The 14,146-nt window shown below is 44.6% G+C and overlaps 1 protein-coding gene across 1 annotated transcript in view; it reads left to right on the top strand.

The window, feature by feature from the left end:
* The window catches only part of STT3B (STT3 oligosaccharyltransferase complex catalytic subunit B), a 240,927-nt gene that overhangs the window by 182,653 nt on the left and 44,128 nt on the right, over positions 1–14,146 (top strand). The window contains exons 9-10 of the mRNA XM_089690796.1: positions 1,211–1,365; positions 10,399–10,607. Coding sequence (XP_089546922.1) covers positions 1,211–1,365; positions 10,399–10,607 — 364 coding nt within the window. The remainder of the gene's footprint in view (positions 1–1,210; positions 1,366–10,398; positions 10,608–14,146) is intronic.

Below are 14,146 nucleotides of genomic sequence, written 5' to 3'. Positions count from 1 at the left end.
AAGTAATCCAAACAATAAATTGACAGTTAAATTGCTACTTTTTGAGATTTAATTGCAATATACTTTGTGCTGCTATCACACTTTCAGTTTTGGGAGTTTTTTCTTCTTTGGAATCTGAGAAAACTTTGGTTGATTACAGTATTTATTATTTTTACTTAGTGGCTTTTTCAAATATAATGTACAGTATATAAAATATATCCAGTTTGTTTTTGTGGTGTGTTTTTTTTTTTGTTTTCTTTAACACTTTCACAACTTTTTGCTTGTAGTATAATGAATAAATCCACTGCCCATAGCAATCTATAAGATGTTATGGTCTATATTCTCATAGCTGAGTATCATCCTTGGAGCAATTCAGAATGGCAGTGTATCTCCTGTCTGATTTTTTTTTTTTTTTTCTTCAATGAGGTTATGTACCCTACTTTTACATAGATAATCCTGAAATATCTCATATATTTTGTGTGCAGGAGATTGGACTCCCCTCTAAAGACCTATGCAAAGTTTCTATCAGTAGAAGTAAGGATATCATGTAAATTGGACTTCCATGGTGTACTTGGCAAGATATGCTGATTGTGTTGCTATCTATGGCATCACAATCACTGCTTGAAGCAGAGCTCCACCCAAAAGGGGAAGTTCAGCTTTTATGCGTTGTCGCCCGCTCCCCATTAAGGATTGGCATCTGGGGGGGGAGTGCATACCCAAATTTGACATGTACCTGCTCCTAGGCGATCGGAAGGGGAAGTTGTCATCCGAGACCCCCCTCCCTGTAGTCTTCTGGGACACATGACAGGTCCCAGAAGACTACAGAGCCATTCAGAGCACAGCGCTTCTCGCACATGCGCAGTGGGCACCCAGCTGTGAAGCGGCAAGCTGTCACAGCTGGTTGCCCACAGTAAAGATGCCAGCACCAGGGAGAGAAGGCGGCCGATTAAACCAGCGGTGGTGATGACACCACTAGACTGAGGGACAGGTAAGTGTCTGTATTTTAAAAGTCAGCAGCTACAGTTTTTGTAGCTGCTGACTTTTATTTTTTTTTTATTTCAGCTGGAACTCCACTGTAACACATTTGGACTTTGCTTACTATTTCAAATTAGGTGCTCAGGTCCCATAGACGGCTGTGGGGATCACCTGACTACCCAGCCCAATTTTTCTAAATTTTCATTAAATATGATCCCTTTAGTGACTGTGTTTTCCTCTCCTTTTTTTGTACCAGGTACGCAAAAATTCATATCCCGATTATTGCTTCAGTATCAGAACACCAGCCGACAACGTGGGTTTCTTTCTTCTTTGACCTTCACATATTAGTCTGTACATTTCCAGCAGGGCTGTGGTTCTGCATAAAAAATATCAACGATGAGCGAGTTTTTGGTAAGAACAGTCAGCAATTAAATGTCATCTGCATGCTTTAAATGTTGCTATTTTTGTATTATATTTTTGCTTTGTCATATTGTGGTGTAATTGTGTTAGTAAAGGCAAAATAATTAGAGCTGCTTTATTCTGGCTATGCTTTGCTACTTGTGTGGAGAGAATGGGTCATGGTTCAGTCGGGAAAACCTCCAGTTCCAGTACACTGTTACTTGGAAGTCTATGTGAGAACACCATATGTTCTAGAGTACATTTCATTAGGTGGATTATGGTTCTTAAGATGAGCGAGAAGCTGGCCGTCACTGGCATTGCCAGAATGGCTGGTAGCATTCCTGTGGGATATTTAACTCAATTGTTTCCTGCTTTAAAAGATAAACAATAGGTCATTTTAGTACATGTTTGAGTCACTGCTGTACCTTTAACAGCAATTACAGTGTCCCTAAAGCCACAAAAGTAAAATCAGTCTGTGTATGCTGTAAAGCATGCTCGTTCTACTCACTGTGGAACCTAAGGGGTTAATCCATTTTGTGTAAAAAGGCTGTTTGAACCTGTCTTCTCTGATCCTACCCTTCTCCTACTGTCCCCAATCAATCTGCTAATGGTACAGGACAAGCTGTGCATGCTCAACTTAGTGTGTATTGCTAGAGAGGTGTTTTTTTTTTTTTGTGAGGGTGCATGTGATCAGCACAGGACCAATCAGAACTGTCCAGACAGAGGGACAGGGGTCCTGCAGCCTCAGCGGACAACCAGGGGAGAATGAAAACTCCTGCAAGCTTTAACCAGTACTCTGCTGGACACTGATAGAAGTCACAAGACTTCTATATACTGCTGATGAAAAAAGGTGTTTAGCACTTTATATTTACTACAATAATTGCATTTCCATGTTCTATGTACTGTGGGGGATATATATATATATATATATATATATATATATATATATTAGTAAATGCTGGGTCCTCGGTTTAGTAACACTTTGAGTTTGTAATTTTACGTGTTTGTCTTCATATTTTTAACTTGGTAATTCATCCAGTTTACAAATTTCTCCTTCTAGTGGTCGTCTGTTGGCAATCCTACTGTTAATCTAGTTCTATACGGGTAGTTTTGTTTTTTACGTTCAGTCAGCATCCTACATCCTTGGGCACCGCTGTCATTGATCAGTGGCTGCAGCTCCTGATCAACAAGTTTTCCTACATCCTCCTTTGACAGAAGTCAATCAACCAATCCACTTCTGTTGAGCAGGGACAGCCACACAGGTTTAAATTCACCCGATTCCTGCTGAACTGGCTACATTTCAGTCAATGGCCAGCTTAAAGGATACGTTCACCTTTGGGAGCATGATACATGTTCCAACCTGCTTTTAGGGTGGAACATGTGACATGTTCCCACTCCAGCAGCATCTCCTCGATCCGCTGTATCTCGTGAAAGAAGGCGGGGGACCTTCTCCGCCTGCATGGCCACATCATTCATTCACAGATATCTGTGATTGGAAAACTACAAGTACCAACAACCTTTGTGGCTGTTGTCTTGTAGTTCTCAATTAACTACCAGGTTTCTTTTTGAGTGCTCTATGTAGTTCATTGTCCCTTCCTGCCAGTGTGTAACTGCCTGCCCATACGATGTCTGAGCAAACCGATACACTGACAATCCTGCAGGAGTCCTGCATGCAACCAGCAAGCTTCTGATTGCGGGTCCAATGCTTTCCAGGCCCCTAGTAAAAAATAAATAAATGCACATTTTTTTTTTTAGTGCTGAGACAGAAAATCTATTGGCCACACAATGGCTATTGTTTGCAGTACTCCTGACTAGACTGATAATTACACTGAGAGAGTAGTAATCACTCAGCAAGAAGTAGTGAAGCCCCCCAACTTCTGTATCTACTGTAGATCTTTGAAACATTGCAAATATAATGTAATTTGTGTGTGTATATGTGTATATATAGATATATATATATAGATATAGTACTTCAGCCAAAATATTTTATGGATGGGGGAGGAGAAAAGTTTGCATCTCTTTAAGTTTTTATTACTCTGTATCCATTTTACCATTATTTGCACTCATTTCTTGTGGGATCTTTGACACAAGAAGGGAGCAGACACTCTACAGTGGAGCTGCAGGCAGCAATAAAATTACTATGTAAAGGAAAAGGTCAGACCCTCGGTCAGATTGTTATTGCCACATTTGTCACCACCAAGGTTTCCCCTCATTTTTGACCTAGCAATCTCAGCGGGAACATTGCAGCCAATTTCTAACAGAGATTCCAATCTTTCCTCACAGTAGCACTGGGAGATAGTCATGTGTGCGCTTTGCAAATGTGCTTACAAGGAACTTTCTTTTAGGTAAAAGTGGCAGAGTGAGTAACGAGCTTATTAGTGTGCTGCTGCTCTTTCATTGTCCAACCACTAGCCTGGGGTGGAAAGAAAACCATTGCGTCCTTTCTACAGTGTGTAACAGAGAATGTGGTATCTTTTTCATCTGCATATTTAGACAGCTTCAACTTTCATTTGGCCCAGAGAAGGGGACAGTAAAACATTTCCCGATGTATTGAAATGCACAGTGACGTAGGGACCTAGGAGCTTTTTTCCGGTTAAATTCCTAAACCAAACAAGGATCGGAAGGATAGGCAAAAAAATTCCTTCTCCATTGAATCCCCCTTTATTAAAATAATTCAGAAGTGATATTTTGGCTGCATAACTGCTTCATGTAGATTCCTTAATGGCTTTGCATCCACCAACAGTAGTTGTACTGGAGCTGCAGCTCCAGGCCAGGTGATGTATCTGTACGCTGTGATCCTTCTTCTGGGTTAGGGGCACGTGCATTCGATTGGACACAGCACAGGTTTGGCTGCTGATTTCAACCAATTATTTTGGCTGAAGTCAGCTGTGTACAAGGAACAGCGATCAGACTGCTTATTCTTCCTGCAAAGCAGGGAGAATAAACTGCAATACAGTAAAGTAAAAGCAGCACACATTACACAGGCACACAGTTAACCCTTTGATTGCCTCCTAGATGTTAGCCCCTTCCCAGCTAGTGTCATTTGTCTGTATTAGCACTGTTCACTGTATTGGTGTCACTGGTAATGTTCCTCTCAGCTAGAGCCAGATTCACAGTCACAGTTCCACTATAAGTCGCTGATCACCATTACCAGTATAGCCTTGTAGCTGCGTAAATTCCAGTATACATACCATACACAAAAAGTTATTTGCATTGTCCCCATAATGTATGTTTAGTACGCAATACACCATGTTGTGCATTTTTACACTTTTGGCTATATGAGCTTTGAAAGCTCCTTTTTGTAAACATATCAGTGTTGCTGGATATATAAAATTTGCAAATGCAGTCCAATATTAGCTGCATGCTTCAGGGCAATACACACACCTTTTGGAAATGCCTTCCTGTAAGCAGTCCAATATTTGGTATTACCTGCATGCTTTGGGGCAATACACACACCTTTTGGAAATGCCTTCCTGTAGGGAGTCTAACATATGGTATTACCTGCATGCTTTGGGCAATGCACACACCTTTGGAAATGCCTTCCTGTAAGCAGTCCAATATTTGGTATTGGCTGCATGCTTTGGGGCAATGCACACACCTTTTGGAAATGCCTTCCTGTAAGCAGTCCAATATTTGGTATTGGCTGCATGCTTTGGGGCAATGCACACACCTTTGGAAATGCCTTCCTGTAGAGAGTCCAATATTTGGTATTACCTGCATGCTTTGGGCAATGCACACACCTTTAGAAATGCCTTCCTGTAAGCAGTCCAATATTTGGTATTACCTGCATGCTTGGGGCAATACACACACCTTTGGAAATGCCTTCCTGTAGGGAGTCCAACATTTGGTATTACCTGCATGCTTTGGGGCAATGCACACACCTTTGGAAATGCCTTCCTGTAGGGCAGTGGTTCTCAACCTTTCTAATGCCGCGACCCCTTAATACAGTTCCTCATGTTGTGGTGACCCCCAACCATAAAATTATTTTCATTGCTACTTCATAACTGTAATTTTGCAGTGGGAGGAGTAGTGCCATGTCATTGGTGTCAGTGGAAGGAGTAGTGCCCCATCACTGATGTCAGTGGGATGAATAGTGCCCCATTGTTGGTATCAGTGGGAGGAATAGTGCCCCATCGTTGGTATCAGTGGGAGGAATAGTGCCCCATCATTGGTGTCAGTGGGAGGAATAGTGCCCCATCACTGATGTCAGTGGGATGAATAGTGCCCCATCACTGGTGTCAGTGGGAGGAATAGTGCCCCATCACTGATGTCAGTGGGATGCATAGTGCCCCATCGTTGGTATCAGTGGGAGGAATAGTGCCCCATCACTGATGTCAGTGGGATGAATAGTGCCCCATCACTGGTGTCAGTGGGAGGAATAGTGCCCCATCACTGGTGTCAGTGGGAGGAATAGTGCCCCATCACTGGTGTCAGTGGGAGGAATAGTGCCCCATCGTTGGTGTCAGTGGGAGGAATAGTGCCCCATCGTTGGTGTCAGTGGGAGGAATAGTGCCCCATCGTTGGTGTCAGTGGGAGGAATAGTGCCCCATCGTTGGTGTCAGTGGGAGGAATAGTGCCCCATCGTTGGTGTCAGTGGGAGGAATAGTGCCCCATCGTTGGTGTCAGTGGGAGGAATAGTGCCCCATCGTTGGAGTCAGTGGGAGGAATAGTGCCCCATCATTGGTGTCAGTGGGAGGAATAGTGCCCCATCATTGGTGTCAGTGGGAGGAGTAGTGCCCCATCATTGGTGTCAGTGGGGGGAGTAGTGCCCCATCATTGGTGTCAGTGGGGGGAGTAGTGCCCCATCATTGGTGTCAGTGGGGGGAGTAGTGCTCCATCACTGGTGTCAGTGGGGGGAGTAGTGCCCCATCACTGATGTCAGTGGGAGGAGTAGTGCTCCATCACTGGTGTCAGTGGGAGGAATAGTGCCACATCACTGGTGTCAGTGGGAGGAATAGTGCCCCATCACTGGTGTCAGTGGGAGGAGTAGTGCCCCATCATTGGTGTCAGTGGGAGGAGTAGTGCCCCATCATTGGTGTCAGTGGGGGGAGTAGTGCCCCATCATTGGTGTCAGTGGGGGGAGTAGTGCCCCATCACTGGTGTCAGTGGGAGGAGTAGTGCTCCATCACTGGTGTCAGTGGGAGGAATAGTGCCACATCATTGGTGTCAGTGGGAGGAATAGTGCCACATCATTGGTGTCAGTGGGGGGAGTAGTGCCCCATCATTGGTGTCAGTGGGGGGAGTAGTGCCCCATCATTGGTGTCAGTGGGGGGAGTAGTGCCCCATCATTGGTGTCAGTGGGAGGAGTAGTGCCCCATCATTGGTGTCAGTGGGGGGAGTAGTGCCCCATCATTGGTGTCAGTGGGGGGAGTAGTGCCCCATCATTGGTGTCAGTGGGGGGAGTAGTGCCCCATCATTGGTGTCAGTGGGGGGAGTAGTGCCCCATCATTGGTGTCAGTGGGGGGAGTAGTGCCCCATCATTGGTGTCAGTGGGGGGAGTAGTGCCCCATCACTGGTGTCAGTGGGGGGAGTAGTGCCCCATCACTGGTATCAGTGGGGGGAGTAGTGCCCCATCACTGGTGTCAGTGGGAGTAGTGCCCCATCACTGGTGTCAGTGGGAGGAGTAGTGCCCCATCACTGGTGTCAGTGGGAGGAGTAGTGCCCCATCACTGGTGTCAGTGGGAGGAGTAGTGCCCCATCACTGGTGTCAGTGGGAGGAGTAGTGCCCCATCACTGGTGTCAGTGGGAGGAGTAGTGCCCCATCACTGGTGTCAGTGGGAGGAGTAGTGCCCCATCACTGGTGTCAGTGGGAGGAATAGTGCCCCATCATTGGTGTCAGTGGGAGGAATAGTGCCCCATCGTTGATGTCAGTGTGGTGGAGGGGAGAATAGTGCCCCATCGTTGGGGTCAGGGGGGGGGGAAATAGTGCCCCATCGTTGGTGTCAGTGGGGGGAGGAATACTGCCCCATCGTTGGTGTCAGTGGGGGGAGGAATAGTGCCCCATCGTTGGTGTCAGTGGGGGGAGGAATAGTGCCCCATCGTTGGTGTCAGTGGGGGGAGGAATAGTGCCCCATCGTTGGTGTCAGTGGGGGGAGGAATAGTGCCACATCGTTGGTGTCAGTGGGGGGAGGAATAGTGCCACATCGTTGGTGTCAGTGGGGGGAGGAATAGTGCCACATCGTTGGTGTCAGTGGGGGGAGGAATAGTGCCCCATCGTTGGTGTCAGTGGGGGGAGGAATAGTGCCCCATCGTTGGTGTCAGTGGGGGGAGGAATAGTGCCCCATCGTTGGTGTCAGTGGGGGGAGGAATAGTGCCCCATCATTGGTATTAGTGACACAAATGATGGGGCACTATTCCTCCCACTGACACCAATGATACTTACCTTGCTGACCCCTGCTCCAGCCTGGGCTCGCTCTCTCACTTACCTGTCAGCTGTCTTCCTTCTCTGGCCGCTCTCCTCTTCACTCGCTCCGGCAGCTCTCTCGGTCTTCTTTGATGTACGCGCGCTGCCGCTCGGCTCCTCCTCTCCAAGCTCCACCTCCTCGCCGGTGATTGGCCGCCTGTGTGCCTCTCCTGAGCTACAGTTCCGGTGGCCAATCAGCGGCGAGGAGGCGGAGCTGCTGAGCGATCCCGGAGGTGTGGCCAGGTGACAGCAGCGTATCATCCCGCCCACACATCGCCGGAGACTGCAGCGGTGTCTCGGTTCCTAAGACCATCGGAAATATGTGTTTTCCGATGGTCTTAGGCGACCCCTGGGAAATGGTCGTTCGACCCCCAAAGGGGTCGCGACCCCCAGGTTGAGAACCGCTGCTGTAGGGAGTCCAACATTTGGTATTACCTGCATGCTTTGGGCAATGCACACACCTTTGGAAATGCCTTCCTGTAAGCAGTCCAATATTTGGTATTACCTGCATGCTTTGGGGCAATACACACACCTTTGGAAATGCCTTCCTGTAGGGAGTCCAACATTTGGTATTACCTGCATGCTTTGGGGCAATACACACACCTTTGGAAATGCCTTCCTGTAAGCAGTCCAACATTTGGTATTACCTGCATGCTTTGGGGCAATGCACACACCTTTGGAAATGCCTTCCTGTAGGGAGTCCAACATTTGGTATTACCTGCATGCTTTGGGGCAATACACACACCTTTTGGAAATGCCTTCCTGTAAGCAGTCCAATATTTGGTATTACCTGCATGCTTTGGGCAATGCACACACCTTTAGAAATGCCTTCCTGTAAGCAGTCCAATATTTGGTATTACCTGCATGCTTTGGGGCAATACACACACCTTTTGGAAATGCCTTCCTGTAAGCAGTCCAATATTTGGTATTACCTGCATGCTTTGGGCAATGCACACACCTTTAGAAATGCCTTCCTGTAAGCAGTCCAACATTTGGTATTACCTGCATGCTTTGGGGCAATGCACACACCTTTGGAAATGCCTTCCTGTAGGGAGTCCAACATTTGGTATTACCTGCATGCTTGGGGCAATACACACACCTTTTGGAAATGCCTTCCTGTAAGCAGTCCAATATTTGGTATTACCTGCATGCTTTGGGGCAATACACACACCTTTTGGAAATGCCTTCCTGTAATCAGTCCAATATTTGGTATTGGCTGCATGCTTTGGGGCAATAAACACACCTTTGGAAATGCCTTCCTGTAAGCAGTCCAATATTTGGTATTACCTGCATGCTTGGGGCAATACACACACCTTTGGAAATGCCTTCCTGTAGGTAGTCCAACATTTGGTATTACCTGCATGCTTTGGGGCAATGCACACACCTTTGAAAATGCCTTCCTGTAGGGAGTCCAACATTTGGTATTACCTGCATGCTTTGGGCAATGCACACACCTTTGGAAATGCCTTCCTGTAAGCAGTCCAACATTTGGTATTACCTGCATGCTTTGGGCAATGCACACACCTTTGAAAATGCCTTCCTGTAGGGAGTCCAACATTTGGTATTACCTGCATGCTTTGGGCAATGCACACACCTTTGGAAATGCCTTCCTGTAAGCAGTCCAACATTTGGTATTACCTGCATGCTTTGGGCAATGCACACACCTTTGGAAATGCCTTCCTGTAGGGAGTCCAACATTTGGTATTACCTGCATGCTTTGGGGCAATGCACACACCTTTGGAAATGCCTTCCTGTAGGGAGTCCAACATTTGGTATTACCTGCATGCTTTGGGGCAATACACACACCTTTTGGAAATGCCTTCCTGTAAGCAGTCCAATATTTGGTATTGGCTGCATGCTTTGGGGCAATAAACACACCTTTGGAAATGCCTTCCTGTAGGGAGTCCAACATTTGGTATTACCTGCATGCTTTGGGGCAATGCACACACCTTTGGAAATGCCTTCCTGTAGGGAGTCCAACATTTGGTATTACCTGCATGCTTTGGGGCAATAAACACACCTTTGGAAATGCCTTCCTGTAAGCAGTCCAATATTTGGTATTACCTGCATGCTTTGGGCAATGCACACACCTTTAGAAATGCCTTCCTGTAAGCAGTCCAACATTTGGTATTACCTGCATGCTTTGGGTAATACACACACCTTTGGAAATGCCTTCCTGTAGGGAGTCCAACATTTGGTATTACCTGCGTGCTTCCAGGCAATGCACACACAACACCTTCACACATTGTTTTCTGGAAGCTTGCAATATATATTGCTTTTTATTCTAAGCCATTACAGTGTAGGGCACTCATATTCAACAAGGAACAGTACGATTTTATGGCTTTTCTTTTGCATCCATTTAGGAATTTGGCTTGTTCACATCAATGTCTGCTTTGCCTGACATGCCAGAGCAAATTATTTGAACTGCTCCTCTGACAATCAGCAGTTATTGGCTTTAGTTAGCAGATCATCCTCTCTAAGCTGTAGTATTGTATATATCTAAGATTTATGTTGTGTTTGTTCTACAATGATTATGTACTTCTAATTCATTAGGTGTTATAAACCGTAAGTAAATCACATTTAGTGTGTCTGATTTTTCTAATTGACAGAATGACTAAAAGCGCTCACATTTCTCTTCACAGTTGCCCTTTATGCAATCAGTGCTGTTTATTTTGCCGGCGTGATGGTTCGTTTGATGTTGACATTGACTCCTGTGGTCTGCATGCTGTCTGCTATTGCTTTCTCCAATGTCTTTGAGCATTATCTGGGAGATGACATGAAAAGGGAGAACCCACCAATAGAAGACAGCAGTGATGAGGATGGGAAGAGTTCTGGCAATTTGTATGACAAGGTAACATTACCATATTTTACTTCCCTTTTTGTTAGGAAGAATCTACGTAATTTATTTGACAGGATAGAAAACATGGATAGCACATACCAATTATTGTAAGGTTTATTAGAAAACATTTTCATGTAGCATTTATTTAAGTGGTTATCTGTCTAGATCTCCATAAGACAGAAGTGGGCCTGTTGAGAAATGTCACGTTTGTAGGGGGGATATTGCTGATAAAATGTACACCATAGAAGATTTTACCCCTGCTGCTGTTCCAGTAACAACTGTAACAGTTGTTAGCTTTTCTATAACTGTCCCACTGACAATGGTCACCAGGAGAAAAATGGGTTTAATCTCCCCAGCTGAGACAAAACTATTTTATGGAGCAGATGATTTAAAAATTAAATCTAAAAAAAAATTCTGCTTTAAATATCTGAATATAACTTTCGTGGCCCATTTTTGCTGATAGTGTTGCATTAATGCACATTTACATCGTGCACCACAATGTTATGGGTATTGTTAGAGATCAATTCACATTTACACACATGGATTGGACATATAGACTGGATCCTGGACCTGTTTTTTTATATTTTTGTTTTCCAACCTTATAAACTGTGTAAGACCATTCACAGTTGTGCATGTCTGTGTGCTAAATTGCATGTGTGTTGTGGTGTACTGCCTAGGTGTGTTCAGGTAAAAGAACTGTCGTACATTACCATGCATTGCTGCAATGCAAAGATCTGACTGCATCCTTAAAATTTGTATCTAGAATGCCTACCTAACCGCAGTATAACCTTGAGCAGTCTGTAGCTCCATCTTTGTAATAAAGAAGCATGCTAGAAAAGTGTTTATTTTAGGAAGGGGGGGGGGAACTTTTCCCTGCCCTGGGGGAGCGCTGATGGGGACAAATGATGTTCTCTTACATACCCTTAGTTTATTTGTCAGTGCATTGGTTTACCCAAGGACTTTGAAGTTCACAAATTGCACATTTTTTTTCAATCTTTTTGCGAGTAAAATACCAACTTGGCAATAGCTTATATTACCTCTGGTAATGGGCTCAAACCCTAAAACAGTTCTTAGACTGAAGTTGGTGTGCTTTTATGCCAGAAAAGTATTTTAACCACTTGCCTACCGGGCACATTTACCCCCTTCCTGCCCAGGCCAATTTTCAGCTTTCAGCGCTGTCGCACTTTGAATGACAATTGCGTGGTCACGTAATACTGTCCCCATATGAAATTTTTATAATTTTTTTCACACAAGTAGAGCTTTCTTTTGGTGGTATTTACTTGCCGCTGGATGTTTTATTTTTTGCGCTATAAACAAAAAGAGCAAAAAATGTGAAAAAAAAAAGTTTTTCTTTCATTTCTATTATAAAATTTTGCAAACAGGTCATTTCTATCCTTTGCTGATGTGTGTGATGAGGCGGCACTGATAGGTGGCACAAGTGGGCGACACTGCTGGGCACTGATCATCAGGGCACTGATCATCAGTGCTGATCTCTTCGCTGACAGTTGCCGATTCTCTGCAGTAATTTCCTCACACTGTGACAGCGTGAGGAAAGTGCAGCAGATAACCAGCAACTGTATTTACCAGTGATCTGCTGTGTCATTGGACATAGCTGATGACGTGGTAAAAGGCCACCGTGGTTGGCCGTTTACCGTATCACGTGATCGGCTGTGTCCGTAGGACACAGCGATCACCTGCGGGGCCAAGTGTGTGCCACTGGGGGTGTGTTCTGGAACGACATCCATGAACGTCGTCCCAGAACTAGAGAACTGCGCTGTAGCCGTCCTTCGGCTATAGCGTGGTTGGGACCTAGTTAATGAAGTGAAAATGGGCACTGACACCTACTAGATTTGCCGAGTTCATGCCTTCTGCTATGCAGGTTAACTTACTTCAATAAAAAGTGCCGTCAAACAATTAAAAAAAAAAAATTGTGGCAGCCATGACTGAAAATGTCAATGATTATCTAAGAGTGGACTCCTAAAGCCTTGAGCAGTTGTACGGCTTCCACTCCTGTACTTAGTAACTTCCAGTCCTCCAAACTGATATCTATCCATGGAGGTATTTTGATGCTTGCATAACTCCTCTTGAGAGTGTTTATGGTGTGCATCAGGGCTGAGGGCTGTTGAGAGAAGTACTGATGCAGTGGTGGGGAACAGTGTGAAGTTCGATTCATGGGACCATATTACAGTATTCCATTGGTCGGTAGTCCATGATTTATGGGTGTTGTACCACTCTCTCTTCTTCTGAGCAGCTTTTGTGGACAAGGGCTTTTGAAGACTGAGCTTGAGCTCTGCAGTCACTTTTACAGCAGTTGTTTCTTATTCTGGGTCACAATCCTGCAATATGTCCTCGTGTCTCTTTTGACCGCGCTTATGTTTATCAGTCTATGTGTTCACCAACAATTTGCCCTCTTTGAAACCCAGTAAGCTCTGGCGTGACTCCATATTACTAGTAGCACATGCAGCGAATGTCGAAAGTGAGGCTTCCCACCTGTAAGCTAGGTGTCTCATCACAAAGTGGAAGCAAACAAATGTTCTATCACTTTCGCTTTCGTGAAATATGTGAACACTTTCTCACCTACAAATTATTCACAACACTAACTTACCATATTTCATGGAGGCGCTGTGTTGTTATTCTAGAATGGGACAACAGAACATCTTCCCCTCTTCTTCTCCATAACATGGGGGTTAGTGCTCTGAGAGAGAGCTGGGAAAAATGGAATCCAACAATCAGCAGTGGCACAAAGCACAAAAAAGTTATTAGAATGCAAGATGCTGGTAGGATTGAAAGGTTTTTTTTGTTTTGCTTTGTTTTTTCCTCTTTAAAAAGTTAAGAGATCTGCCTTTTTTTGATTTTTTTTTTCATTTATTTATTTATTTTTAGCTCTGGTCTCTGTGCCCAAATGGCAGGCACTTATAATCAGACGAAGCTTTGGCACTTCCTGGTAGTGTCGAAGCTTGTCTGACCCCTCACAAACCTTTATTGGCTATTCTGAAAGCCAATCATAGAGGTGGTTCAGTAGGAATTTAATATATGTGAGGAGGAGGGGACAAGCTAGTCTAGATAGTAAAAGTCAACGTTTACATGTAAATTGAGCTGCTTATATCTCTGCATTTACCATACATTTTCCCTGCGTTTTTACTGTGGGAAGATTTTGTAAATATTCATTATATAATCATTTTAAATCTGCCCGTAACGTTTACTTCACTCCCTGCCTGTATTTTTAAAAATGCCGCCATAAAGCTAAATATAGATGGCATTACAAGTGCGACTATATTACAATGGTTCTTCCTTGCTGTCATCCTGCTGAGAAAATGATGCTAATAATTTATGAGCCGGAGCCATTTAAATATCTAATCCTAAAGAAAATCAGCCATTTCCACGTACTATTTAAAATATCAGAAGATTGCCTCTTTGCTCCAGCTTTCTATTTGCCAGTGATTCATTGTTTTTTTCCACATAAGTTCAGCTAGCTGTAATAGAGGTGAAGTAGCGAGCAGTGTTTAATCTCTGAATTGTGTAACCACCTCTACAAGAACTTAGGTAATGAA

This window comes from Staurois parvus, unplaced genomic scaffold (genome assembly GCF_062004578.1).
Source record: "Staurois parvus isolate SC_StPar_1 unplaced genomic scaffold, SC_StPar_1.0 ptg000021l, whole genome shotgun sequence".
Taxonomy (NCBI): Eukaryota; Metazoa; Chordata; class Amphibia; order Anura; family Ranidae; genus Staurois; species Staurois parvus.
The sequence above is the reverse complement of the archived record's forward strand: the minus strand, read 5'-3'. Positions and strand labels throughout refer to the sequence as shown.